The sequence below is a fragment of the Pararge aegeria genome, chromosome 1 (genome assembly GCF_905163445.1).
Source record: "Pararge aegeria chromosome 1, ilParAegt1.1, whole genome shotgun sequence".
NCBI classification, from domain to species: Eukaryota; Metazoa; Arthropoda; class Insecta; order Lepidoptera; family Nymphalidae; genus Pararge; species Pararge aegeria.
This window is the reverse complement of record NC_053180.1, coordinates 17,457,224-17,483,318: the sequence shown is the minus strand read 5'-3', so window position 1 is coordinate 17,483,318 and position 26,095 is coordinate 17,457,224. Positions and strand designations below refer to the sequence as shown.

The window sequence follows — 26,095 nt, the reverse complement described above, 5'->3', positions numbered from 1 at the left end:
AATTCCGAGTACTTCTATCACACAAGGACCATTTGGTCTCAGTTGTAGTAGTGCAGTATTCTGTACACGTATATTATATAACGTATATTTTTGTATACTTCTCTTTTTAAACTTGTCTTATAATGTGAACAATTAGTGCAGCAAATTTAGTTTCATACTCATTGTATATTATCATTGTATATTCATACAGTATGAATATACAATGTACAATATACTATGAGAATGTGCACTTACTACTTACTAATTTACACTGTGAAGTAAATATAAAAAAAAAAAAAAATTCAATTCATATCAACTCATTATCAGCTCACTATAGGGCACTTCACATACCTTTGAGAACATTATGAAGAAGTCTCAGGTATTCCTTCACCGTTGAAGCAAGTGATGTTTTAATTCCGCAGATAACTTAGAAAAGTTTGAGGTGCGTGCTGGGATTTCTGTTGGGCGAACTCGCCCCCCCGAAAGTGAAGTCGAAGTCCTACCCTGCTCTGGGCTATCACTGCTTCCAAAAATCACAATATACAAGAGATTTTCTTAATGTATGGTTTTTTATTTTCATAAAAGTTTTAAATATCTCGATTGAGTTAATTATGAGCCTCAAGTTATATGAATTAGAACGAAGCATTCATAATTTATGCGGTTAATATAAATAAATAAACTCTACGCTAAAAAGTAGCAAATATATTGTTCACATTATGAGACAAGGAAAAATAGACCGTAAGCCCAAACCTTACGTCAAAAGAATTGATCCCGAGCTTACGCACACTTTTAAATATTTTTCTTGTTTTAAAGCATTCGCAGTAAACTTGAATAAGGTCTTCGTGAGATAGATCTAATATACTTGAAAACATAAAACTAGATAATGGTGACAATTCTGTTGTACATAAATCTTTTAACGAAACTAAAATGATGATCTAAAATAGTGCTATACACATTGGAACACAATTATGAAAGGGACAGCACTACTTTTTACAATAGTCAATCTAGTCTCGTTTAGAGTTTGTGTACAACACCACTCGAGCAAATTCAGTTGTACTGAAGCCTCTAAATGAAACTAAATTGACAGGTATTGTACCCACCTTTTCAAAATGGTTTTGTGGAAAAAAGATAAGACATTTTGTACACCTGTCACATTATTTTAGCTTAAAGATTTGCGTATAACCGAATCGTCTTTAATGTATATATATTTAAAATTATAATATTTAACAAATCCTTAACGAGATTTAAAAGCATTTTGAGATATTATTTTTGTAAAGGTGTATAAATATATTTTTGGAATAACGTTGAAATGTCTCACGAGTTAACGTCGTTTGTTGCAGGTAACTTTGTATGATGGAAGTCGTTCACTCTTCACAGGCGTCGATGACTTCATTTGTATTTCTTAGAACCTAGAATATGTAAAAAAAAAAAAAAAGGATTATGCATCGCTTTAGGAATAAAACCGCCGCAAAAAATCTAGTTGTATAAGTGGCCAGTTTGTTATTTTTAACAAGTTTTCTGCTACCCATCAGCAACGCTGTGTTCCGTGCATCCACTTGAGGCGTAGGTATTAAGCCTCATGAGTCTGTAATTACACCGGCAATCACACCCTTTAGACCGGTACAGAGCCAGTGGCGTGCATTTAGTACATGCACAAAAGCACTGCATACCCAAATTATTTTATACAGCTTTGGAGGGGAATATTTCTATTTTATGCTATATATCTGCTTTATGCATGCCCTGGCCGAAGACCCTGTGCACGCCACTGTACACAGCATTGCAACAATTCTGCTTAGCGGCAGAAATAAACATGGCGATAGTAATACCCCCGACAACACAATCATCATCTTCATATCAATCCATTACCGGCTCAAAATGTATAATAACATTATGGAGAACTCTCAGGCATGCAGGTTTCCTCACGATGTTTTGCTTCACCGTTGAAGCAAGCGACATTTTAATTACTTAAAACGCACATAACTTAGAAAAGTTAGAGATGACCTCGGCCCCCCAAAAGTGAATTCGAGCTGAGGCGGTGATAGCGCATTGGGTAGGAACCCAATGCGCTATCACCGCCTCAGTTTAGTTATTGATAGTCAAAAACAAGTGATAACTCACGTGCGGTTGACTTCTTGCAAGACGTAGTCGGCGCGGTGCTCAGCTGAGGGGCGCGGACGTAGGGCGGGGTGCAAGTGCTCCCACGACACCGGCGACCACGAGAACTCCGTGAACAAGTTCACTTGCTGCACCAAACACGCACCGGTTATTATCGCTCCACTTCAACATGAACAACCACAGAATTAATAACATCCAATATTGAGGCGTCCAATCACTCCACTTTAGAGCTGTTTCTCGAACAAACGGTTCGTCAATTCATACCATTTATTTAGCAGTTGAAAGTAATTATTTTACCTCTAATGTTCTAAACGTTTACCATGAAACGGGAAAATCAGAAAAAGTTTGTGAGCTAGCTACATTCCGTGGGTATAGTGAGACGTACGCGGGGCGTTTTCACTTTTTTTGGACACAATGCACTGCATACAATAATGACTGAATGAAGATGCTGTGTGTTCTTATTTCTGTGGTTACAACTACCAGAAGTTCCAAAATTCAAGATTTTATTAGTACTAGTACATAATCCTCTTCTTCTTAGTCGTTTCAGTCTTGACAGACTGGTCGTGGTCGTCATCTGGGTGTTGTGGCTCGCTTTACAATACTTCCACATAATCCATCTCAAGTGAATTTTGAGTTACCTTGTCGCCACATATCGTGGACCTGAGCCCAGTTTACTCACCAGTTACCAGGTAAATGGACCTAAAGCTGCTCGTTTCAAGATCAGTTCACAGAGACTGTTAACTACTGTCAGAAAAGATACACAGTACAATCCTTTATTAATGCTGGCACATAATCAGTCTCGAGCGATTTCTCCGTGTCCCTGGCCAACCATGCATTACATTATCGCTACATCTCACGGAGCTGAATCGGCTAGTTATAAATGGACCTACTGCTCCTTGTTTTGAAGCTCAAGGTCATCCAAATATCTATCCTATATCAAATGACAGGAGCCAGGTGTCAGAAAAGCTATCGAATATTCACCTGCACGAATTCAGTGTCGAGAGGTTTCTGCGTGTCCCTGGCCAGAACGCGCACGACGTTGTCGCTGCATATCGCGGAGCTGAAGCGGGTCTGTTTGTTGTAAATCGCGGAGATTTCCAGCTCCTCCAGTGACTTGCGGAGGCGGACGAAACCCAGGAGATCGTACTGCCACACCCAATAGCCTAGAACAATGCAGAAATATTAGACCTAGTTCAGACAGCAAAAATAGTTATCTATACAATCAACGTATATTCAACTCTCAGATACCGCTGACGCGCAAATTGCGGGATCTGGAATTGGAACTGTTGCCGACGATTAATCACATAAGATTTGAATTGATTATAATCATATGCATTTGGCCTATATGCTTAATAAAAAGGCTCAGGGTCACTCAGCGAGCGATGGAAAGAGCTATATTAGAAGTATCTCTACACGATCAAATCAGAAATGAGGAGATCCGTAGAAGAACCAGAGTTACCGACGTAGCTCAGCGAGTCGCGAAGCTATGTTCCCATAGCTCAGAGAACCGTTGGACGTTGGTAACGTTGGACGTCCAAGGTGTTTGGAATGGCAACTTCGCACCGGTAAACGCAGCGTTGTTCGACCCCCAACCAGGTGGACAGACCACATCAAACGAGTCGCGGGGAGCAGCTAGAAACAAGCGGCTCAGAAACGAAGAGTTTGGAACGCCCTAGAAAAGACCTATGTCCACCGATTGAAGTAGACTGGTACTTCAATCGGTGTTGTTTTTCTTATAGTAGTAATTGATGGATCAAGTTGATGGCGAACGTAATGGTAAGTCTTAAACCTTCACCTATGAACAGGGCATGTAAGGAACACGTTCCACAAAGTGCCACGATAAGTCCATCAACCTGAGGCGTAGTTAGCCAGGCAACAACGCCTTTCTGGCCGCAAAACAGCAATGCTGCTTTGCGGCTAGAAGAGAAGAACTTGTCCGAGCGACGACACAACGAGCTCTGTCCCAATAAGATTAACTCCTTATCCTTAAACTCGATGCCATTTTTACTCACCGTGAATTACAAGCCTTTGTAGATGTGTACACTGCCAGCACAGCAATATCAGTGGGTTCACATTACACATGGTGATCTGAAAGAGAAATCGTATTGTAATTATTTAAATATCCTACGATTATGAAGAAGTTGTTTCAATATTACATCTATATTAAATAGTACCGTAACAAATTGACTTATTGACTAAGCGGCACAAAAAACGCACATCCTAAACATCATCGGAGTCTTAAAAGACTCGAAAATATATTATTGCGGTTGAATTTTAGATTGATAAATTTTATGAGTTTATTAATACAAGGATTCCAATCAAGATTTTAATTAGAGTCATCATCATCAAAGCTCTACAGCCCTGTGTGGGCCTTGGCTTGGTTAAGCATATTTCTCCATTTGAGGCGGTCAGAAGCTGCTTCTTTCCAGCTCCGAACTCCCAGAACCCTCATATCCCTCTCAACTCCATCACTCCACCGACCCCTAAGTCGTCCTCGGCCTCTACGCCTCTCCAAAGTGCCCTCCATCAACCTCTTTGGCGCTCTCGTGCCTTCCATGCGTTGCACATGCCCTGCCCATTGCATTCTTAACAGTTTGATAGTCTTGACGACATTCGGTTCTTTAAATAGTTCGTATAGCTCGTGATTATACCGAATGCGCCAAAAACCATTATCCTGCATAGCACCAAACATTCGTCGCAAGACCTATCGTTCGAAAATGAGCAGACTGTTTTCGTCTCTCTTACTTAAGACCCAACACTCTGCGCCATTTTAATTATTAATTTTAACTGTAACTTACTTTAAATTAGTGTAAAAAATAGTGAAAGTTTGTACCTATTAAATTACTTACAATATCATCGAAAACTTAACATAAACGTGTCAGACCCCCATTATAAGGTCGCGAAATATTTATATAATAGATTTAAGATTAATGTAGGTAAACGTAGAATAAGCTAGTTTGTAAGGTAGTAATTGTAAACCCACATGAGCTACATAGTCACTTTAGTGACTCAGCTCTTTAAAAGAGATTATAAAAAATAACATCGAATAGTTTTGTTGACAATTTTACATGTTAGTTTGCTAATGTATGCTTTATTTTTCATATTCATTTTCTTGGATAAATGCTGTCAATGAAGAAATAATATTGTCGCAAGTTCTCGTCTGTATACATATTACTTGCAGGTGCAAAGTTAACTCGATCGGGATACTTATCTTTTGCTGATATTATAATGCGAAAATGTGCATGGATATTTTGTACTCGATCATGCCAACATGCCTGAACATGTCTGAATGAAATTTGGCATATATATATTCTGGAACAGAACATAACATAACAAAACCAAAATGTTGCGAGCGTTTGTTTCAAATGTTTTTATATCTTGGATTACAAATAATGAAAAGATCAATACGTGAATTTTATGGTTACCATATCGGCGTCCCTCTGCTGCTTGATGATCCGGTGGAACATGTCCGCGGAGTCGTAGGGCGCGTCCGCCCACACCAGCTCCCGTAGCGTCTCCTTGTACAACCGCACCACCCGTTGTAGCACGTCCGCGTGAAGCTACGGGATGTCTTTACCATGAGAACCATTTATGCTTGGATACTGTATAGAACCAATCAGGCTCTATGGATTGTACATGAACACCATCATATGATCGCTTTGCGAAGTACCAGTTGGGAACTTCGGATGTTGTGGATCGCCGACCAAGAAAACTTCGAGGATTACTTCTTTTGGATTACTCCAGCCTATCTATTTAACTCGTTTAACGAGTCGAATAGGTACGTGTTTGAGGAAAAATAGTTACCTATTTCGAATATAGGTAAGTTCAGTTCAGTTGCATGGATCGTGGTCACGACGGCGACTGCGTAGGTACGAGATGTCAAGTTGGGATGTCACGGCCAGAATCTTACTACCCGCTTTCGTGTTATTTATGTTATGTCGGTAGTCAGATTCTGCCCGTGAAAGTGCCCGAAAATCTTAGTTTAGAATCTAATTATTTCTAATTATTATACACACAGATTATATTTAACTTACAGTTTTACAAAACATGACTTTCAAAGAAGCTAACGGTAGTTCTGCTATGAGAACTTTATCCATGAGTTCATTGAACAGTTTCTGTGGTGCAGATATCTGGAAAGATAAGTTTTTTTTATTTACTTATGTGCCAACATGGGGAAGCACCCGAAAAGTTCTCATCAGCGAATAATATGTGAATGATTTTTTTTTATACTACGACAATACACACACCCCCATTTAGCCCCAAAGTAAGCGTAGCTTGTGTTATGGGTACTAAAATAGCTGTGAAATATTTTTATAACTATAATGCACATAAATACTTATAATAAACTATTTTTTTTTGTATACCCAAATAAATATTTCAATAATTGCATTAGACTCATTCTTTACACTACTTTCGTAAATCATAAACCTAAAACGTAAATAAACAAAAGTCATTAATATTTAAACAACTGCAGATTAGAATAGAATAGAACAACTTTACTGCAACATAACACAATAGGAAAAACACATTGTGTCTTAACCAAGACAAAGCGTGTGTATTATAAACTGTTTTTATTTTTGTTTACCCAAATATAAGTTTAACTCATTAAATACTAAACTTCGACTTACTGTGTCCCAACTATAAGACAAGTTAATTTAAACAGTTTTGTTTTCCTCTTTATTGCACAACCATAACTCAGCATACAAAATTAAGATAAGCTTTAATGCTACCTCCGACCCTTGGACAGGACGGAGGTCATGTGGGACTCCCCCTCTAAGGGGGTATACCCAAACTAAAAACCCCCACGGTATGCCCCTCTGGTTGGCTTTGTTAGACACCCGGGAACCGTTCAATAACTATGAGACCAATAAGCAGTTCCCTATTCTACCACTAGATGGGTCTCTTTAAAAGTTCGAGTTTAAATTTGCTATTTTTATACAATTCCTTATTGAATAAAACTTATAATTATAGCAATATTTTTTTCCACGATCAATAAGTGGCTAAGCATTATTTTACCTAAAAATAGTGATTATCGTCATTAAAATTTAACAGACATTAAAATTTTTATAAACGAAACGTATTTTCACTTGTCAAAGATGGTCAAACTTCATACTTGATTCATGAGCTGCTCGTATCCATCACATTAATTTTTTTGGCCTTCGAATAATAAAAACGCAGTGGATTCTCTTTGAATAATAAAGAAAAGATTTCAATATTTTTAACCAACAAACTCGAACGAACAAACGTCAAATATAGTTATGGAACCGATAAACGGCACTCAGGGGTCAGTTAAGATAACTGAAGTTAAAACGGAGGGTTTCTGTCAAGGCGTTGTTCAGAAATGCACTTTCCTAAGTTATCGCGCCTATAGCGCTATTGAATGGATAAACTGTCGAAAAAAGTTGTTCAGAGACTTGAAAGGGACTTACAACATTTAAAGCCACCCGTAGATTCCTGTTCGCGCGGCGCCAGTCTATTGTGGGCAACGCCAGAGGTCGCCGGAGCCCGATGTTTAGAGTCAATTTTGACATTTGACTCAGTTCGGAAAGCGTCTCTAGAGTTTCCGTACTCATTCGATCGTAATCTAGAACTATTTGCTGCAAAAACAATTAAAATCAAAATGTGTAAAATACGCAAACCTGAAGTCAATTTTTTCTTAATTGTCCTATACCTGTCTTATGATGTAGTACATTATAAGTTTTATTGTAATTTTATAAAGTGGGTAAATAATAAATTCATATTGGCCAGATATTTTATTAAATCGATTAGTGGTTTTACAAAAACGCTTATAATTATTATTCAATTAATAAATAGTTTCCAAGAAACAATAAAAATTATATTTGATTAACAACCAATGTTCATGACATTGATTTGGTGGGTATTTTGATATAAACACGGGTGCATTTTCGATACAATTTAGTTCCACATAGACTCGAACGAAGCAAAGATACCTCTCGGTGTCTTAGTCGTTTATCATAAGACAGTTAAGAAAATACAGACATAGACATATATTGTAACATATAAATGTTAATAATTTGTAAATAGCAATAGCTACATTACTATTAAAGTTATAGGATATAGTTTTAAATAAGATTGTTAGTTAATATTAAAATATATTTATAGTACCTACCTGCCTGCCTACTACCAATTTTAAACTTCCGATGTATCTACCTAATTATATTGAGGGAATTTTATTTATATGGAATATCTTGATTGATGTAGTGAGTAGGTGGGTGTTAATTAATTTCTTTAGATGTTACCTTTTGTCGATGGCACGGTGGTGTACGGTAAAATTCGTAAGAATTTATGATTACACCATAATAGTTTTAAAGTCTACTTGTGAATTTTGGTTAATAAATTTATATATTATTATTATAATCTTTTGGTTACATCTAGTATAAAGTCTATTTTACATAATTAAACTAAAGAATGTTCTTATTCTATATGTTCGTTTTAATTAATTTTATCATATTTTCTTTAATATATTTTTAAAACATACTTAACACTAAAAATAATGAATAAATTGTTTACATTATAAGAAAAGTTAGAAAAAATTAAGGTCAGCAGCCATAATATTAAAGTAATCCTATGGAACGAAATGGAAGACATCGTGAAGAATGAATCGTGATTGTCAATATGTAGGTACATTAATAATTTATTTTACACGAAAGAAATTGTAAATTACAGATCACAAACTAACTTAAATATAGATAAAGGCCGTCTTATCGGTTAAAAGCGATCTTCAGGCTAGGGAGATATTTTAAAGGTAAAAGAGCAAGATTTAGATATAAGTTTACTGACATTAATGGAAACATATATATATGAACGCTTTATAAGTGCCTTTGAAAGGTCTACATGAATAAAGGATTTTTGTTATTGAATTTGATGGATGGCGGTAGTGTAACGTCGCTCAACTTACTTGCAATGTAAAGAACGTCATCATACCGGCGTTACAACGGGACAGGACGGTGTCGTTGGGCGAAGGTATCGAGTTGAAGGACAGCGGCCTCGAATAATACTCCACATTTTTGTGCTGTAATCGAAATGGCAAAAAGTTTTTAAACTTTAAGTAATCCTTAAAACATATTATGTATATATATGTGTGTATATATATAAGTATATATATATATAAATATATATATATGTATAATACCTGATAAGCCTTTAAGAAATGTAGGGAATTTTTCATTTTATATAACCTAATTCCAATTTCTTTTATAAGTAATTTATTTCGAACGACTATAATGTATATTGAAAAGTTTAATGATTGGTATATTCCATAGGGGCAGGTTGACACACGTTTTTAAACAATACTAGCTGTTGCTAATAGTGTGAAATAACATAAATAACGGTCTCCACATTACCTAGGTAGACGGTGCCACAAGATCCTACCTAGGTCTCCGGGCACAGCACCAGCTCGGAGGAAAATCTTCCTTTCGCTACGAGCGCTTCTGGATAGCTTCCATAGACAAGTACAAAATTAGTTTACATATTATCATTTAACGGATGTACAGACGTTAGACTATGGAGACTTTAGAAGCATATGTGCGAAAGAGATAACAAGATGATTCCATTTCATACATTCACATATAAATATTACTCACTCCTGTTTATGCTTAAAAATCTACCTTAAATGGTACTTGCTATTGCGCATAAAATCATCACCATCATATCAACCTATTTACCAGCCCACTACAGGGTACGGGTCTACTCTCACAATGAGAAGGGGTTAAGGCCGAAGTCCACCACGCAGGCCCAGGGCGGATCGGTGGACTTCTGTCGACTTTCCCGTCACTGAATCGTCAGTGATATTTTAATTGCTTAAACTTAGAAAAGTTAGAGTTGCGCGCTGGGATTCGAACCTTCCCGGCCCCCCCCCGAAAGTGAAGCTGAAGTTCTACCCACTAGGCTATCAACGCTTCCATAACTTTATGCACATGGTTTCTTACCAGGGTATGCATACAGCAGGAAAATTGCATAAAACGGCAAAAATCCTCCTCCGATACGAGTTATATATAAATTTCTTGGGTAGGCAGTGCTTTTGTGCATGTATGACGGACATAGATTAAGTTGAAAGACACAGATCTACAGCCAGTGGCGTGCATAGAGAGTATCAACAGGGTATGCAGATAATATAAAATGAAGAAAAACTCCTGTACGAGTTATAAAAAACTTAAGGATAGGCATTGTAAGAGTTATAAAAAGCCCATCCTTAAGTATTTATAACTCGTACTGGAGATTTTCTTCATTCTATATCATCTGCATACCCTGTGCATACCCTCTATACGTGCCACAGATCTACAGCATAGCTACATCAAAGGCTACTTGCAAACTTGTAACACAACAAAACAGACCGTTCCCATGGGATTTGTAAAAAAACCGTAACAAACGCGGACGAAGAACGTGGGTGATAAAATAAAAATTAAACTGAATCCTAATTTACTGCATATACTTACTGTATATCTACCGTTCTCGTTCTTCACCGTTCCCATTTCACAACCCAGTAGAGACAGCTTTTGCAAGCAGTGCATATTTTTGAACATTAAGCTCTCGGTAATTATTCTGAAAAAAAAACATATTATTATCGTAAGACGTTTAAAATTTAAAAAAAAGTAATTTACCATTTTTTGTTGGTGGCCAAGTTGGATTTGAAAGTTGTGATAGTTACAATTATTCTGCTAGCCAAGCCCTTTCATTTGATACACATATTGAAAATTTGTTGTGAAAAAATATGTACGCCATATTGTGGCGGCGGCCATCTTGGATCTTTTTTCATCAACATAGCTAGCTAAAACACGCACGCAAACACGCAAGCACGCACGCAGGCACGCGTGCATAGACACACAAACACACAAAAACACACACACCCACACATATACGTCAAACTTATCTATATAAAAATAAAGTGTCTCGTTATTTATGTCGAGATAGAGTTAATAAAAGGAACTGTCTTTGTTTGGTGAGCGCTTTGGGGTTATAAGTGATAGGCCCTGGTTTCTCCCCGTCATTTGTAATTTGGGAATTCATAATTTCTGAATTACGAATTCCTTAATTAGGTACCAGACAAACAGTTCCGGTACAGTGCCGGGTAAAGAAGGGGTATGGGTTTAATATATAACTTACATCATTTACGTACGAACATTTCGATTATGAATACTTTTGTTTTATTATTACCTTTTCTATTGCTTACCGATTTAGTTTCGCGACTGGTGTATTAGGGCTCTGTAGAATATAGGTCGGCCCGATGAACACCAGCTCTTGTAACTTTTGCGTGTCAAAAAACCTGAAAAATGTAAATGAAAGTTGTATTTGTAGGTCGCCCTGTTAAGTTCAGCGTACTGCGAGAAAGATCCCAAAAGTGTATTCACATTCTTCTTTTTATAATACTGCCTTCATGTGGCCATAAAAATATTTTTACAAAAATATATTATGTCCTCGATGACTCCCAATAGAATGTATCACAAATTGTAAAATTCCATCCGATATCCCAACACTCTCATAGTTGTGGCTTCTTTTTATTCACCCAACTTTAGCGCCACTCTCAACAAGACAGGCCTAAACATATCCTTCGTGACCCTGACGATTACATTACTACTGCCAATGCTCCCTATCAACCTCTGCACAGCGTCTTCGCTGGCGAAGATTAGGCCCCCGAGTCCTGACATCATCCGGACGTGGGCTCACACCACTGCCTCGGAGAAGTGCGAACTAATCACCGTCCGAAACCCCGTCACACCAATCGTCGCCTGAGGTTCGAAGGTGCGCCCTCAAGCCGATGATCCCTCCGCTTCTCCGAGCACTAGTTTTTGCAAAACCTCATTCCAAGGCTCACCAACAAGACAGTGTTACGCTGTTAAAATCGGAATAGGGTCGAAAAAAAATAGAATCTGATCATGTCATGAGCTCTAAATCAATTCGTCTTATGTCATAATGGCAAAATGTCAAATGCCCAACAGTGGGACAATAGCGGGCTGATAATAATGACTATATTGATAAAATTATTGAGTAACATGACTACGTAAGCAAAACAAGCTCGTAACAAGGCGATCCAACGTTTAGGTGCAGACAATTGCTTCGTGTAATGAATAATTCGATTCAAGGAAGTCGAATCCGATTACCAAATAAAGTTCACGTTTTGAATCGTCAATACGTAAACAACGATGTTTATACCTAAAGGTAATCTACTTTCTCTTGAAAGGCAACCAGCGAAAATAGGCTTGCTAATATATGTACATATTTTCTAACAGAAACGAACGCTACGAAAGGGGGTCGCCTTTGGTCTCGACCTCACGTAATAAATTCTTTACAACTAAATTAAATTGAACCTTCTGTCAAGTTTGGCATGAATGCTATTGGAAATAGCTTTAAAAGGATGATACAACTTGTTGGCTTACGCACTTGATACGAACTGATAGCACATACCTATTAGCCAAATTAAGTAATTATAAAAGGAAGGCAATACGTCAGTGTCCTAGCACAGCTAAAACATGACCGTAAGAAAATGGAGCTGTTTTGTTACTTTCAAATAATAATATATTTTATATCAAGATACTATTTAAATTACATGAGATTAGTTTTTGTAATTAAATGTAACATAATCCAAGAAATGTCTTTTATAAATGTATAAACGTAACTCTTACGTATTCGATAGGCGTAACCAGAGAAAATGTAATATTTGTTGGAATGGCTGATCCGACATGAACGGGATTCTCACGGTATAGATTTACTCGTAGAGTAATTTGGGCTACTTTTTACGAATAATCAAAGATCCACATCAAGGGCCAGGTCTGTGTAAATAAGGATTAGAAAATTGTGAGAAAACCAAGCTATTTTATTCCTTTAAAGGAACAAAATAGTAAGGGTTTTTCTTAAACTTTAAAAAATTCTACCTTTGACTTAAAGGTAGAATTTTCTCACAATTTTCTAATCCCTATAGACACCTTGCCCTTTAGTAGTGGATCTTTGATTGTTATTAAAATAGCTAGCTTTGGCGAATGTATATTTTTTTTTTTTATTAATCAATTGTAAAGTAACCTCACTGTAATAAATGTGCTTAAACGTGTCAAACGGGTAGTCTACGTCAGTCTATACACAAGTTAGTCTGAATTGAAGCTATGATAGGAAGATTTTTACGAAGGAATGGGGCACGATGGAATATGTGCGATAGCCCTTACAGCGAGGCGAAGGAAGTGAAATGTGAACCTATACAGAAATGATTATTGTGTAGATTGAACTAAGTTCTCCCTTGGAAAATTGACCGTCAAGTGCGCTGATCTCACGCAATATAAAAAATCAAATAGTAGCAGATTTTGTGACTGAGTTCTACCGAGGAAATAATACCGCCGTGCTTATTTCTGCTGCCAAGCTTTGCTGTTTAGGTCTGAAGGGGTTGCCAGAGTAATTACAAGCGCACATGGGGCTTAACACCTACGCTTCAGGTTGATAGACACAGTGCGGCATTTTGCAGGACATGTTCCTTGCATGCCCTGAAAATGTTGCTCTGTGACGTTGGTTTTTCATATATCATAAGGGAAAAAAAATTCTCTTTTCACTGGTGTTCATTTGCCTAATAATGCAAGATAGTACAGTATAATTTAAAAAGGTCTAACTTCTAATACACGTTTCCAATGCGTTCAATGGACGTACAGATGTCAAACGAAGACAAGAAATTTCAATCGTGCGGTTAGAGCAAAGTGGTGCGAGGCTAGGACCTTTCCTACTGGTCTGGGTGGTTTACCATTACTGGTTTTGAAAGTGTTACCTATCTTAACACTTTTGCCACAATGTCGGCATATACCACAAGATCAAATGCTTTGAACTACTCTCAACTTTATACTCTGGTCGTATGTTATTCGAATATTGAGACCGATAGCAGAGCAAAATATGTAGTCCATTACTTCCAATATTAATACTAACAGAGCGAAGAATATAGCCCGCTAGTCACAAAAAGGTATACCTTGTAAATTGGGACAGAAAAATGAGCGTGACATCACTACTAGCCTGCATATCTAGACTCCCATGTCTCTCGAATATCTACACTCCATAGCAACCGTATCGATTACCGACCGTCTTTGTCTCAGGCTTGATCGCGTGACTAAAATGTACATGCTACGTACCATCCAAATCTGTCATTGCTACAATAGATATATTGATTAGTCTTTGTAGCGTACTAACTACGATAACTGAAACGAAAGGAGTTAGGAGCTACTGAGTTCACATTTTGTACACTTTGCAGCCATATAACCTCTGTTCAGACTACCAGTTTTAAGATACCTGCACTGGTTTGTGCAGATGGCATCATTATGATAAACCCATGACCTGACCACTGTAGGGCACAACTACGGCCTAGGCACACCTCTCATAATAAGTATTCCAGCACGCTTGTCAAGTGCGGATTTGAAGACTCCACACATCTTTAAAAAGTTATTAAGAATTTTCAGGCATGTTGTAATATTGCTTTCGACATGCAGCTGACATCACAACACAGTATTTCTATGTACCTACCTATTTCGCCTAACCAACTAATAACATTAGCAACTTGTAAATAAACTCCAGATTTATTGAGGGCTGTTCTCGAGTACTATTCGATCTTATTACTTCATTATATTCTTAATGAGAGGTATTGTTAGGATCTGCAACGCATAAAGTTGATATCTCCTGCATACGTACGAAGTCCTTTGCCGTACCTCTGGCGTTGTGAGGTATCGGGGGCGTTGAATAAAGAAATTGAATCCTTGAAGGAATCGGTTTTCCACCAGATTTTAGGAGTTCTACTGTAATTCCGTCAGCATCAGGCGCTTTGCCGTTCTTGAGTTGTTCAATATATTTATTATAACACCTGGCATATCTTCGGTGAACTGTCAGGTCAATTTGGCTCTAAAATACAAAGTGCTTTGCTACCGCGTTTCTGATACGCCTCTCAGATATCTACTTTTTTAGCTTCGTTTTTGCCCACCACCTTCAAAATCAAGAGTCAATCGATATATCGAGCTCGCTCCGCCTTAGGATGCGTTATCCCTTATCATATTTAATAGAAGCCATTTTATACTATACTAGCTGTTGTCCGCGTCGTCGTCTGCGTTAGTAACGGTTTTTGGAAATCTCGCGGAAACCGTCAGTTCTCTCGGGTATGATTTGGAGGTAACAGCACTTTACTATTGTTGAGTCGACCGTTATTGTTCTACCACGAAAAAGTCTTTCCATTTTTCGGGGTCAAATGTAGCCTGTAACTTTCTATTGCTAAAAGAATTTTCAAATCGGTTTAGTAGATCTGGAGATTCTCCCCTAGAACCTCCCAAACTATACCTCTTTATAATATCAGACCTAAAAAAACCCACGTGCAAACTTATTTGCGTTCATTAAAAGTCTGTAATTCGTCACACGCACTAGTTAGCTACAGTTGCTGATTACTTTACTTTCTGGGTAAATTTTTTGATGACATCATTTTGTATTGTGACGTTAAGTAGCGTCAACAAAGTTACATGAACATACCAATACGAAGTTACGTTAAACTCTTGGAGTCGCAAGTAATCTTACTGCATATAACAACACATATCATTACGAAACAAATTATCGTAAGCAGATTAGCTGGACGTCTATGTTTCAAGATTTTCTTATCTATATTACCTACGCGACTAAACGAAACAGAAAGAAATTAAACTTAATTAACTTATTTTCTTATTGTCTTGCGCAGACGTAGACACTGTTGGTGTCGAGTTGCAAAACTCGTTTTTTTATTAATACGGTATACTTCCTATGTGGTCCCATTTGCATCACGATAAGATCTGTTGATCTCTTGAAATATTATAGGGACACTATAGGTGCGATTGGTCAAGTTAAACTATAAACGGCCACTACACATACACAGAACATTTTCTACGTTATGTGCGTCTTAAGCAATTAAAATATCACATGCTTCAACGGTGAAGGAAACTTGCATATCTGAGAGTTCTCCGTAATGATCTCAAAGGTGTGCGAAGGCCACCAATCAGCAATGGAACTTTACCATTTAGCATTATGGGAAGAGACCCGTATCCCATAGTGGGCCGGTAATTGGTTGGTATGATGACTGACTATCCGCTGAAGACACAAAAAAGTTCAATAAACCAAACGACTCTCTCAACTCTTAACTCATTTTAGCCACCCATGCTCACCCATGTAAAACTAAGCATTGTCAACCAATTTCTAACCTTCTACAGTTCACAGGTTGCCTCTAGAAGTGTCACAGGCCGTAGCCCACCAACCACTACAATAGCCAAGTGCGTATTACTAGACCCACACGACTGTGAGAACGTATCCACAGGAAGTTATCCTTCGCTGGTGATATTCAATCGCTTAAAACGCACATAACTCAGAAAAATAGTAGGATCCAAGGGATTCAATTAGTTCCTCCCGAAAGGGGAGGAAGTACACTAGGCTTAAAAATCCCTTATAAGTGTAGTAACTTATAAGGGATTTTTTTTTCGCAAACGGAGCCCACGAACATCGCAGTACCAGAGGAACCGCCAATATGTGACGGCCGACTGGCGCAGTGGGCAGCAACCCTGCTTTCTGAGTCCATGGTCGTGGGTTCGATTCCCACAACTGGAAAATGTTTGTGTGATGAGCATAAGTGTTTTTCAGTGTGTGTTTATATGTATTTTCTAAGTATTTATGTACGAGTATATATAATTCATAAAAATATTCATCAGTCATCTTAGTACCCATAACACAAGCTACGCTTACTTTGGGGCTAGGTGGCGATGTGTCTATTGTCGCAGTACAAAAATGTAGTAAAAAAAAATATGTCGCCGGCTTTTGAGACACATGTTTTTTCACCCCTTAAATAATCCCATATTGACGTCAAGTGGAATGTTAGTTCTACAATTTGCATGCTCGCGGGAGAAAAGATCTAATATAACGGATAGCCGAGAATTCCTGCCATCCAGCACGGCTAGCATGGGCAGGAGACACCGAGACAGGTATTTCCCCGGGGAAAGGATAAAAATGTATCTTCTCCCACAGCATTACCAACTCTCAGTGCACTGTGGACAGTGTATCGCACAAGTGGATATAATATCCAAATAATATATGTGTAATCATAAACGGGGTGTAAACTTCTCCTATTCCATGCTCCCGTGCTTAAGTAGGTGGAATATTAATTATAGCCCTTGTCAGTTGTCAGGGGATATAATTATTGTCTCCTTGTGATGAAATTTGTTTCTGCGACGCATTACGATCAGAGAAGTCCTCACCAACCCGTCTGCCCAGGCGTTTTCTATATTAAGGATGTTTTAACAGATCAGTGGTTTTGTCTTTACAAAACGGACGTCAGTGTTTAATTTTAGACAATAGAATACTTAAGCATTAGATACATAATTAAAAGACTTTAGTACCTAAGATATATATAGATGTATATATACCTATATATAATACCTATATATGTATCTATGAAAAAATAGCAAAGGTCACTATTTCTCATTCGAAACGTTGAAGCACAGGAAATGAGATTGCGACATTTTGTTACCTATTCATAAATTCATAAATACGAGTAGATAACCAGTATAGTGTTACCTAGGTACTGTATGTGCCTTAAGTACCCGTATTCCGGAAATGTCAAGGCGACGCGCGACTGTGGTTCCGGAAATGAAATACGTACACTGTATTTCATTACTATGTTTTACTTGGTTTTCTAATAGCTTTCCTTTTCTTATGATATGGAATAATGTGATATATCCTAACAAAGATATAAGATATAATTAAAGTCCTTAAAGGCTGGAACTGCGCTAGGAAGAGGTGTGGATTTTTTTCAATAAGAATCAGATATATCGATTTAACACTCAAGCGTAAAAGGTGAATAAAATTGAACCAGTTCAGGACTACATGCTACATTTTTGTGTTTTTTTTATTCCACTACAAGTTAGCTCTGGACTGCAATCTCACCTGGTGGTAAGTGATGATGCAGTCTACGATGGTAGCGGGCTAACCTGTTAGGGAATATGGTAGTCATGATGGATTTCTACGCGACATCGCACTGGAATACTAAATCACTTAGCGGCACGACTTTGTCGGTAGGGTTGGTAACTAGCCACGGCCAAAGCCTCCCACCAGACCAGACCAGAGAAATTATAAATTCTCAAATTGCTTCTGCCGGGAACCGTACCCGGGACCTCCTACTACTAAATTCACAGCGTTCACCGCTGCGCCAGGGAGGTCGCCAACAAAAAAGTAATCCATTGACGACGTAAGCAAAAACAAACTACTTATACCGTTGTAATTATAGGATACTTAGTTATAATTAAAAATTACATTCGATTGTTGCAATTGATGCTCTTACGAAACCTCTACTGTTTAAACCTATGTCGCCACTCCATGCCAACTAAAAAGGTCGGGTTAAACATGTGTAGCTCAAGCGTAAATAACAAACTAAATCAAAAAAAAACCTTTTCATAACTATTTCAAAAAGTATGATTATTTAAGTAAATTATCAAAAAATGCAGAATGAGTAAGACATCTGCCTTATTTCGTTGGGGTACAATTACCATACGATTCCAAATTTTGATTCCGTGCATAATTCCGTGAACTTTGATAGAATAATTTGTATTAGAAATACTAATACAAATTATTCTATCAAAGTTCTAATTCATTCCGCATTCAGATCAAATTACCCAAAAAAAATAAACCCATATATGAAGTTAGCTTAACAAAGATGTATTGATGTAATTCGGTTTTAAATCATACCTCAAATCTGTAGCCCGAGTCATGGATTACGGGTAGAAATACCAAATTATGTCGCGCCCTATAGTAAATAAAATAAATAAATATATTATAGATACATCAACTCAGTTGTGCGCGCGGCCCTATGTGTGGGTAAACCTTGTACATATACAGTGACTTTGTGTGCGTGACAAGAGGTACAGTCGGGTACAAATACAAATACAGTTATTTACGGGTTATATACGGGTTTTTTTTTAAAAAAACAGTTATTTGGTAATTTAATGTTTATTTATTGAACATTATTCTGAATCGCTACTTGAAAAATCAAATGATGAATTTTCGGATTCGCTGCTCTCATCAAGGTTAATTATGAATTCTGACTCCATGTCAAAATGTCTATAGTATTCTTCTTCTTTCTTTTGTACATGTCGACAAGTATTACCCCACATCCCTTCATCAATTTGACTTAAACATTCATTTATGAGTTTCATTATTTCCGTCACATTTTGGTCGACATTACGCGAAGCAATATAATTTTTTAAAATTCCCCACACATTTTCTATGGGGTTTAGTTCAGGATGATATGGTGGCAATCGAAGAACTTTTATGCCATATCGCTGAAGTATGTCATCAATCTTGTAACAGATATAGTTTTCTTTATTTTTTTTAATCAAATCATACAGTTCAATTTTTTTCATATCTTGATTAAAAGCTATATTTTTTTCTGTCAGCCATCTCTGCATTTCTATTTTTTTGGAATTCGAATTTGGGGCTCTGTCATTTTGAACGTTATGGTATGAGGCATTATCAAGCACAACCACAGAGTTAGGTGGAAGATTCGGTACTAGACGTTCTTTTAGCCACTTTTCATAGTTTTCCGCGTTCATGTTAGAATGGTAATCACCAGAAACACTATTTGCTTTGTATGTCAATAGTGCGTTAGGTACGAAACCTTGTTCTGAACCAGCATGCACAATGATAATTCTTTGTCCTTTCGACAGGTTTCTCTTTAAAGGTGGTCCATCTTTATTACCCCATCCTTTGTTTTGAACATGATTAGTTAAGATATAGCTCTCATCTGTATATACGATACACCGATTTTCTTGACGGTATCTGAGTAAATTTTTTAGGTAGGAAAATCGTAGTTTTAGGATGTCATGCCGCTCTATAATAACACGTCTGTTATCCACAGTTTTTCGCCATTTGTATCCCAACTTTAACAAAGCTGTACGCAGAGTCGAAATACTTCCATCATAGTTAAGTTTATCTTGAAATATTCTTTTCAACTTTAGCAAGGTAGGTAACTCACGATGTTCTAAATGGTAATTTTGAATAGTGGAACGTATAACATCAACGTTAAAGTTGTCTAATTCTAACTTCTTTAAACGTTTTTTACGGTCTTTATGCGGAGATTTAAACTTAGAGTCAGATTCTTTTCCTTCAGCCAATATATTAGTAACTGTTCTCTCTGATACCCCCACTGCCATTGCTGTTCTTTTCCGTACGCTATTTAAATGTTCACTTAGTTTCGATATTAAAATTGGACTTGCACTGCAAACTGGATCACTTACTAGTTCCAATATATCTCTCGCATCTATTTTCAGAAATTCGTATACCTTAGCAATGGTTTCTCGAGTCTAAAACAATAATACGTAAACGTCAACAAGGATATATTTTTTCGTATATAGAATCATAATAAATACCTATTCATTACATCTAAATTTAAAAATAAAAAATATTTACCTGACTCCTTAAACATTTTTTCCGTGAAGAACTAGACATTTTCGTAAACGACTGTACCCGTAAGAAAAAGCGATAGGAACACGTCTTGCTCGAACGACGACTGCCGCGTCACTGCCACACGAATGAAAGTTGTATATTTACAAGCGCACGCACACATAGGGCCGCGCGCACAACTGAGTTGAAGTATCTATACTACAATACACATATCGACATCTAGCCCCAAAGTAAGCGTAATTTGTGTTATGGGTACTAAGATGACTGATGAATATTAATGAATAATAAATAGATAAATACCCAGACACTGAAAAATATATCTACATATTAATGGCACAACCATTTTCTAGTTCTGGGAATCGCACGGCCTTCGTGCACGATCACGGCTGCAAAGAAATATGTTTTCTTGATGGGAATAGTTCGTGGAAAAAAATTCTCAAGGTACCTACGGATTATATCATACAGTTGGGTATCATTAAGAAAGAGGACGATGAATAATTCATGTTACTTCATGTTGAAGTAACATTGTGAGGGATTGCTCTTAAAAGTCGCCAGCTCAAACTTCTTAGAATTGTAAATACAGTTTTATCACCATCGCCGGATATTGTAACACAAACGACAAAGGGTGTTTGGATAAATATAAGTCCAACACAATAGCGTTTTACAAAAGGCAAAACGGAACCTATTTAAATGTAGTAAGTTAAACTGGTATAGTTTTCAACGATAAACTACCGAGTGACATCTTAGTTTCTGAACAAGTTCAGTTCTTAATGAAAACGTGACAATATGAAACTCATAACTTAACGAAATAGTTCCCGGCTAAGTCTGTTGCGGACTTCTTGGACCACAGAACGTAGCCTGTATAAAATAAGTTTTTTTGAAGTTATGCTTCTTTTGACGCGTTAGGGAAAAATTATTACGTTACAAAAAACTGACACCCTGAAGTTGAAGCACGATTAAGCCAATCAGAGCGGTATTGTGGCATCCAATAACAGAAGGAACTGATAGGATTGAGTCTTTATTATTTTATGAAAAAGTCAAAGTCTAAAATATCTTTATTCAAGTAGGTCCATTACATGAGAAATGTGTACATTTTAGTGAGATTTTGGATCATCATCATTCGGTACTAAATATGTATTTTTTTGTAGTAGAAAGTTTTTTAATAGGACAAACGTTTCGACGATGCAATAATTATTTAATTTTTTATCTACCCTACGATGTATATGTTTTCTGTAAAAATAGTTTGTAGCGAAGCCAAAATATTTTCTACAAACAAAATTTTCTAGAATAATGTAAAAAAGAAAGATATACTTACTGCGGCAGCACATAGTTCATAAAGTTGTCCAGTTCCTCCCCGCAGCTGTCGATGTAAATGTGCAGTTTCCTCGTGTACTTCCTGAAAAGCCGGGTCAGGAAAAGGTTCTTTTCTAGATGCTTCACCCGAAGCTTCAGTGTGTCCCTGATGGATAAGATTTCGGTGTTAAATGCATTCTTATATTATAAACACGAAATTGTATGTTGGTTTGTTACCCACTATTTTGCAGATATAGCTTTCATCCTGGAAATGGATATAGGATTATTTTTATCCCGGAAAAACACTAGGTTAACGTGCACGAGGGATTTAAAAATGTAGCCTTTGTGGCCTATGGCACGGCTTCACAGCTAAACCGAATTTTAGTATAGTGATACCTTGCATCCTGGAGAAGTACATAGGATACTTTTTAATCCCGGAAAAACTTACGGCTCTTGCGGAATTCTTAAAAACCGAACAAAGTGGTCCAAGTAAAAAAGAAGTTTATGTTTTCTTAATATCAATCGCATCTACACAAATCAAATCAAATTGTGCTATCTAGTTCCGTGAAGAAGACGCATCTATTGTTCTTAATATACTCTACGTTATAGATTCCGATAAGAATTTATAGAAGGAGGTACGACGATGATTGTTAGAATGGGATCCATAGGTGCTAGAATTTCAACTCCGTACCGGAAAGCAGTTGTTTGACCACTAAGTGGGAAGGAGACGTTAAACTAGTCACAGGGAGTTAGGTGCTGGGAAAATTTTGTAATAGAGCTTTTTGTGTCAAAGCTCATCCCGGAATATCGCCATGCCTATTTACGTCACTAAGCAGCACGCTGTGTTCCGATCTGAAGCGTTTGGTTATCGGTGTAATAACAGGCACATACATGAGGCTTAACACCTACGGATGGACACAGGGAGTTTCAGGACGTGCTCCTTGAATGCCCTGTGAGATATTGCCCTGTTTATAGGCGATAGGTTTCCATTCCATCAGGTGGACCATCTGCTTAGTTTCCAGACCAGCAGTCAACGTTCAGCGACTGAGCGATCATAACAATTACTATATGTGTTTTGCCCTTGCATAAAGCGTGCTAAGAAACGGTCAATAATGACAACAGCTTCTAAAGTTATATGACAAAATAAGCTTATGTGTTCGTTAGTGTTCTAATAAACTAACATGACACTGAACTTCGTGTGTATTTGCCATAAACCAAATGTGATCGAGAAAACTGCATCTTTGTTCCGCAACTCTGTGGAAAGGCTGATTGCATGAAGCCGATGTCACGTGTGTTTAGTTGAAAACTTAAGCAAATTTTTAACAATGCAGGACGTCCGGTCACAAAACGTGAGCGAAAAACGTGAACTTCGGAAAGTTGCGAAATTGGGGGAAAATTAAACAAACTTCTGGTTATCGAGGGGTTTCAGGCTCTCGGTAAAAGGCTAAATTGTGAAAGCCAAAAAGTTCTTTACATTATACGGTGAATTTTATTTCTCATTTGGCGTCATAAGTTTGTTAATCAAAAGGCAAAATTTATTCAGGGGCTTCTCCTTTGAAGCAGTTTAGTTTTAAGTTAGTAGGTACCATAGCCTTAAAATAATGCTAACTTAACATATTGGTTTATGTTTGCAATACGAATGTATGTAGGGCATATAGAAAAGCAAACTTTGCATTCCTATGCTATATTTTATACGGTATTGTATCTAAAATTTATGATAAAATATTAAATTATGGAACTTGCTTCATCAATAGCCAATAACAGTCCACTAACTAAAGGCCAAAGGCCTCTTCCAACGGTATGGTATGCCCATACCACCACGCTGGCACCACGCTGGGCAGTCAGCTTGGTGATTAGATGGTAGTGGTAACACAAAGGAAGCAGCTGCCTGCTGTCCGTTATATTCCCATAGTCGCCTTGTATTACACCTGCGAGATGAAGAGTTAAGTAGTGGCAAAAGGATTCTTAGCTGTATAAACAAGACATGAAACTATGAAAATGAAGCCTAATTTGCTATACTCCGCGAACAGCAGAACCTCTGTATGGTGTAATTTATAATTTCTTCAATCCGTATACTCCACACCAAACAGATCCTCGGCAATGTACCCTCTACGCACGTTTTGCTCCGAAACCGGAGCATCCTCAGGAGATGTTGACTTTAGAATAATTGTTGTTTGTTTGGTGTGGAGTATACAGATTGAAGAAATTATAAATCACACCATACAGATTCTCCTGCTGTTTACGGAGTATAGTTTATATAAGAAGTTTGTGTGATGAATATAAATTTTTTTCATTGTGGTCGTTCTAAGTATTTATGTATAAGTATTACTCCTGAATATTTATTAGTTATATAGTACCCATAACGCCAAGCCAAGCTTACTTCGGAGCTAAATGGCGATGTGTGTTAAAAAAAATCTCCAAGTGAAGGTAGAAACATTTAAAATTATACCTAGTTAGTCAATATTCTATGCAATACATACTTTCGTCCTTCATATAACAGGACAGCACTACGCCAGTGGCGGCAGGTGGACAGTGCAGCAAGTGAGTCCTCCGTGCTCAGATGATCCAGCACGCATCTGAGTGGGAGGAGAGGCAGACCGCCCCATCCCACCGACATCTGCGGACAAAATATACTATTATTTACCAATTTTACAGGCACCAACTTTAGCTGCAGTGCGGACAGCAGCGAGAAATATGTCTTGGAAGTAGATGTAATGAAATAGAGAGAACTCCACACTCAATTTATCTCTACTAAACTCTTTAATCATGCCTAGTTTGAATAGACAAACAGATCACCCACACACATACACACATGTTGACACACAAACACACACATGAAAATCCCCAGAGACAATCCACATGAATCCGTCCATGAATTCACCATAGGTCATGCCTGAAAATCATTTTTTTTCACCCAAATATATATAGCGTCTTTATATAGCGACTGTATCATATCATCTTCATTATCATTCCATTGCCAGCCTATAAAATTAAAAAGGTGTACACTCAGAATGAAAAGGATTTAGGATGTAATCAAAGTGCAAAGTGGTAGACTTCACCTTTGAGAATGTTTTGTAGGCTACATCTGTATCAAAGGGTTTCCTCATATTATCTTTCCTTCACCATTAATGTAAGTAATAAAAACTAAGACACTGGGAAGTATCTTTGCATTGTTCGAGTTCATGTAAGACTAAAGTGTAACCATAATGCAGTTGTATTTATATTAAAAAAACCACTAACTCAATGTCATGAACATTGGCTCTCAATCAAATATAACTTTAATAGTTTCTTGAAAACTATTTATTAATTAAATAATAATTATTAGCATATTTGTAAAAAAACACAATCAATTTAATCATAACTTCTCAATTTATAATATTAGCCAGATGTGACTTCATCACAACCTTATGAGGAAACATATATTTTGCAAGTTTCGCTGAACACATGTGAAATATAGATATTATGTTAGATAATATTGATTGAGAAGATTGAGCTCCTTAATACAAGTAAATGACAGTTTTCCATAATAACATCAAAACAGTAACACGAAAAACATCAGCTGTTTACCTCAAGTAGGTGTGACGATGTAACAGCTGTTTTATAGAAAGTAGGCTAAATAAAAAAAAATAACTGCGTAAAAACATCGTTTACTCAACTTACACTCGAAATGTATACGCAATATAAAATATGAATTAAATAACATGACTTATTGATTATGAATTCGTTAAGTACAACTTAACTACAATTTAACTACAAACAAAGGTCATTTGAATTTTCAATACATACCTTCGAATGTTTTGATTTTTTTTCGTAAGAAAGCTAATGTTGAATTCTTTATAACTTCGATGAATAGCACTTATTCGTTGTTATGTATAAAACGAAATTTAACTTTTTATCTCACCTTGTTGGGATGTATATTACGCGAGAATAAATTGAAAACTGAAACGGTAAATAATCCACTGAACAACTGCGACGTAATTTACCTACTAATTTGACGTGAGAATTTTGACGTTTGATAAACCCTGAGTAAGAAATGAATGTATTCGATTGGTTGATTATGGTTAGGTACTGATACTCGTAACTGCGCAGCTCGTAATGCACGTCCACATTCTAGGCGTTTGTTATGGCCCGTCCACACGCTTGTTGTATATCACAACCACCAAACACGAACCGAACAGAACCACAATCAACAAACACAAACAGGGCATCCGCATTCTTGGCGAACATGTTAAGTATATTCCGGATGGGCAAACATGGCGGGCGAGTTTATGGAAGC

At 37.1% G+C, this 26,095-nt stretch overlaps 2 protein-coding genes across 4 annotated transcripts; both read right to left on the bottom strand.

Moving 5' to 3' along the window:
• Nucleotides 1-441: 441 nt before the first annotated feature.
• On the bottom strand, nt 442-25,814 carry LOC120623915 (F-box only protein 33). Of its 3 annotated transcripts, none has more exons than XM_039890211.1 (13): nt 25,606-25,814; nt 24,300-24,436; nt 21,842-21,985; nt 11,285-11,377; nt 10,551-10,656; nt 9,014-9,127; nt 7,524-7,691; nt 6,129-6,224; nt 5,520-5,654; nt 4,107-4,182; nt 3,076-3,257; nt 2,098-2,222; nt 442-1,388 (listed from the first exon to the last, which is right to left on the bottom strand). In XM_039890211.1, exons 2-13 carry the CDS (start codon nt 24,434-24,436, stop codon nt 1,382-1,384), a joined length of 1,383 nt encoding a protein of 460 aa, XP_039746145.1. In that variant the 5' UTR covers nt 25,606-25,814; the 3' UTR covers nt 442-1,381. The 3 variants fall into 3 exon arrangements, with proteins under 3 accessions (XP_039746145.1, XP_039746152.1, XP_039746160.1); XM_039890218.1 differs by having other exon boundaries at nt 25,721-25,814; XM_039890226.1 differs by lacking the exon at nt 25,606-25,814 and adding an exon at nt 25,480-25,502.
• LOC120623936 lies at nt 19,055-20,717 on the bottom strand. The gene is made up of 2 exons (XM_039890232.1): nt 20,533-20,717; nt 19,055-20,426 (listed from the first exon to the last, which is right to left on the bottom strand). The coding sequence occupies exons 1-2, from the start codon at nt 20,569-20,571 to the stop codon at nt 19,089-19,091; spliced, it is 1,377 nt and encodes a 458-aa protein (XP_039746166.1). The 5' UTR covers nt 20,572-20,717; the 3' UTR covers nt 19,055-19,088.
• Nucleotides 25,815-26,095: the final 281 nt, after the last annotated feature.

Bases quoted from the DNA above. Each gene is read 5' to 3' on its own strand.
- LOC120623936 (XM_039890232.1), bottom strand. From the start codon at position 20,571: ATGTCTAGTTCTTCACGGAAAAAATGTTTAAGGAGTCAG. The intron at 20,427-20,532 runs GTAAATATTTTT...TTATTGTTTTAG, and splicing joins AAAAATGTTTAAGGAGTCAG to ACTCGAGAAACCATTGCTAA.
- LOC120623915 (XM_039890211.1), bottom strand. From the start codon at position 24,436: ATGTCGGTGGGATGGGGCGGTCTGCCTCTCCTCCCACTCAGATGCGTG. The intron at 9,128-10,550 runs GTAAGTATATGC...TTTCGATTACAG, and splicing joins ACGAGAACGGTAGATATACA to CACAAAAATGTGGAGTATTA. The intron at 7,692-9,013 runs GTAAGTTGAGCG...TTGTTTTTGCAG, and splicing joins TGACGTTCTTTACATTGCAA to CAAATAGTTCTAGATTACGA.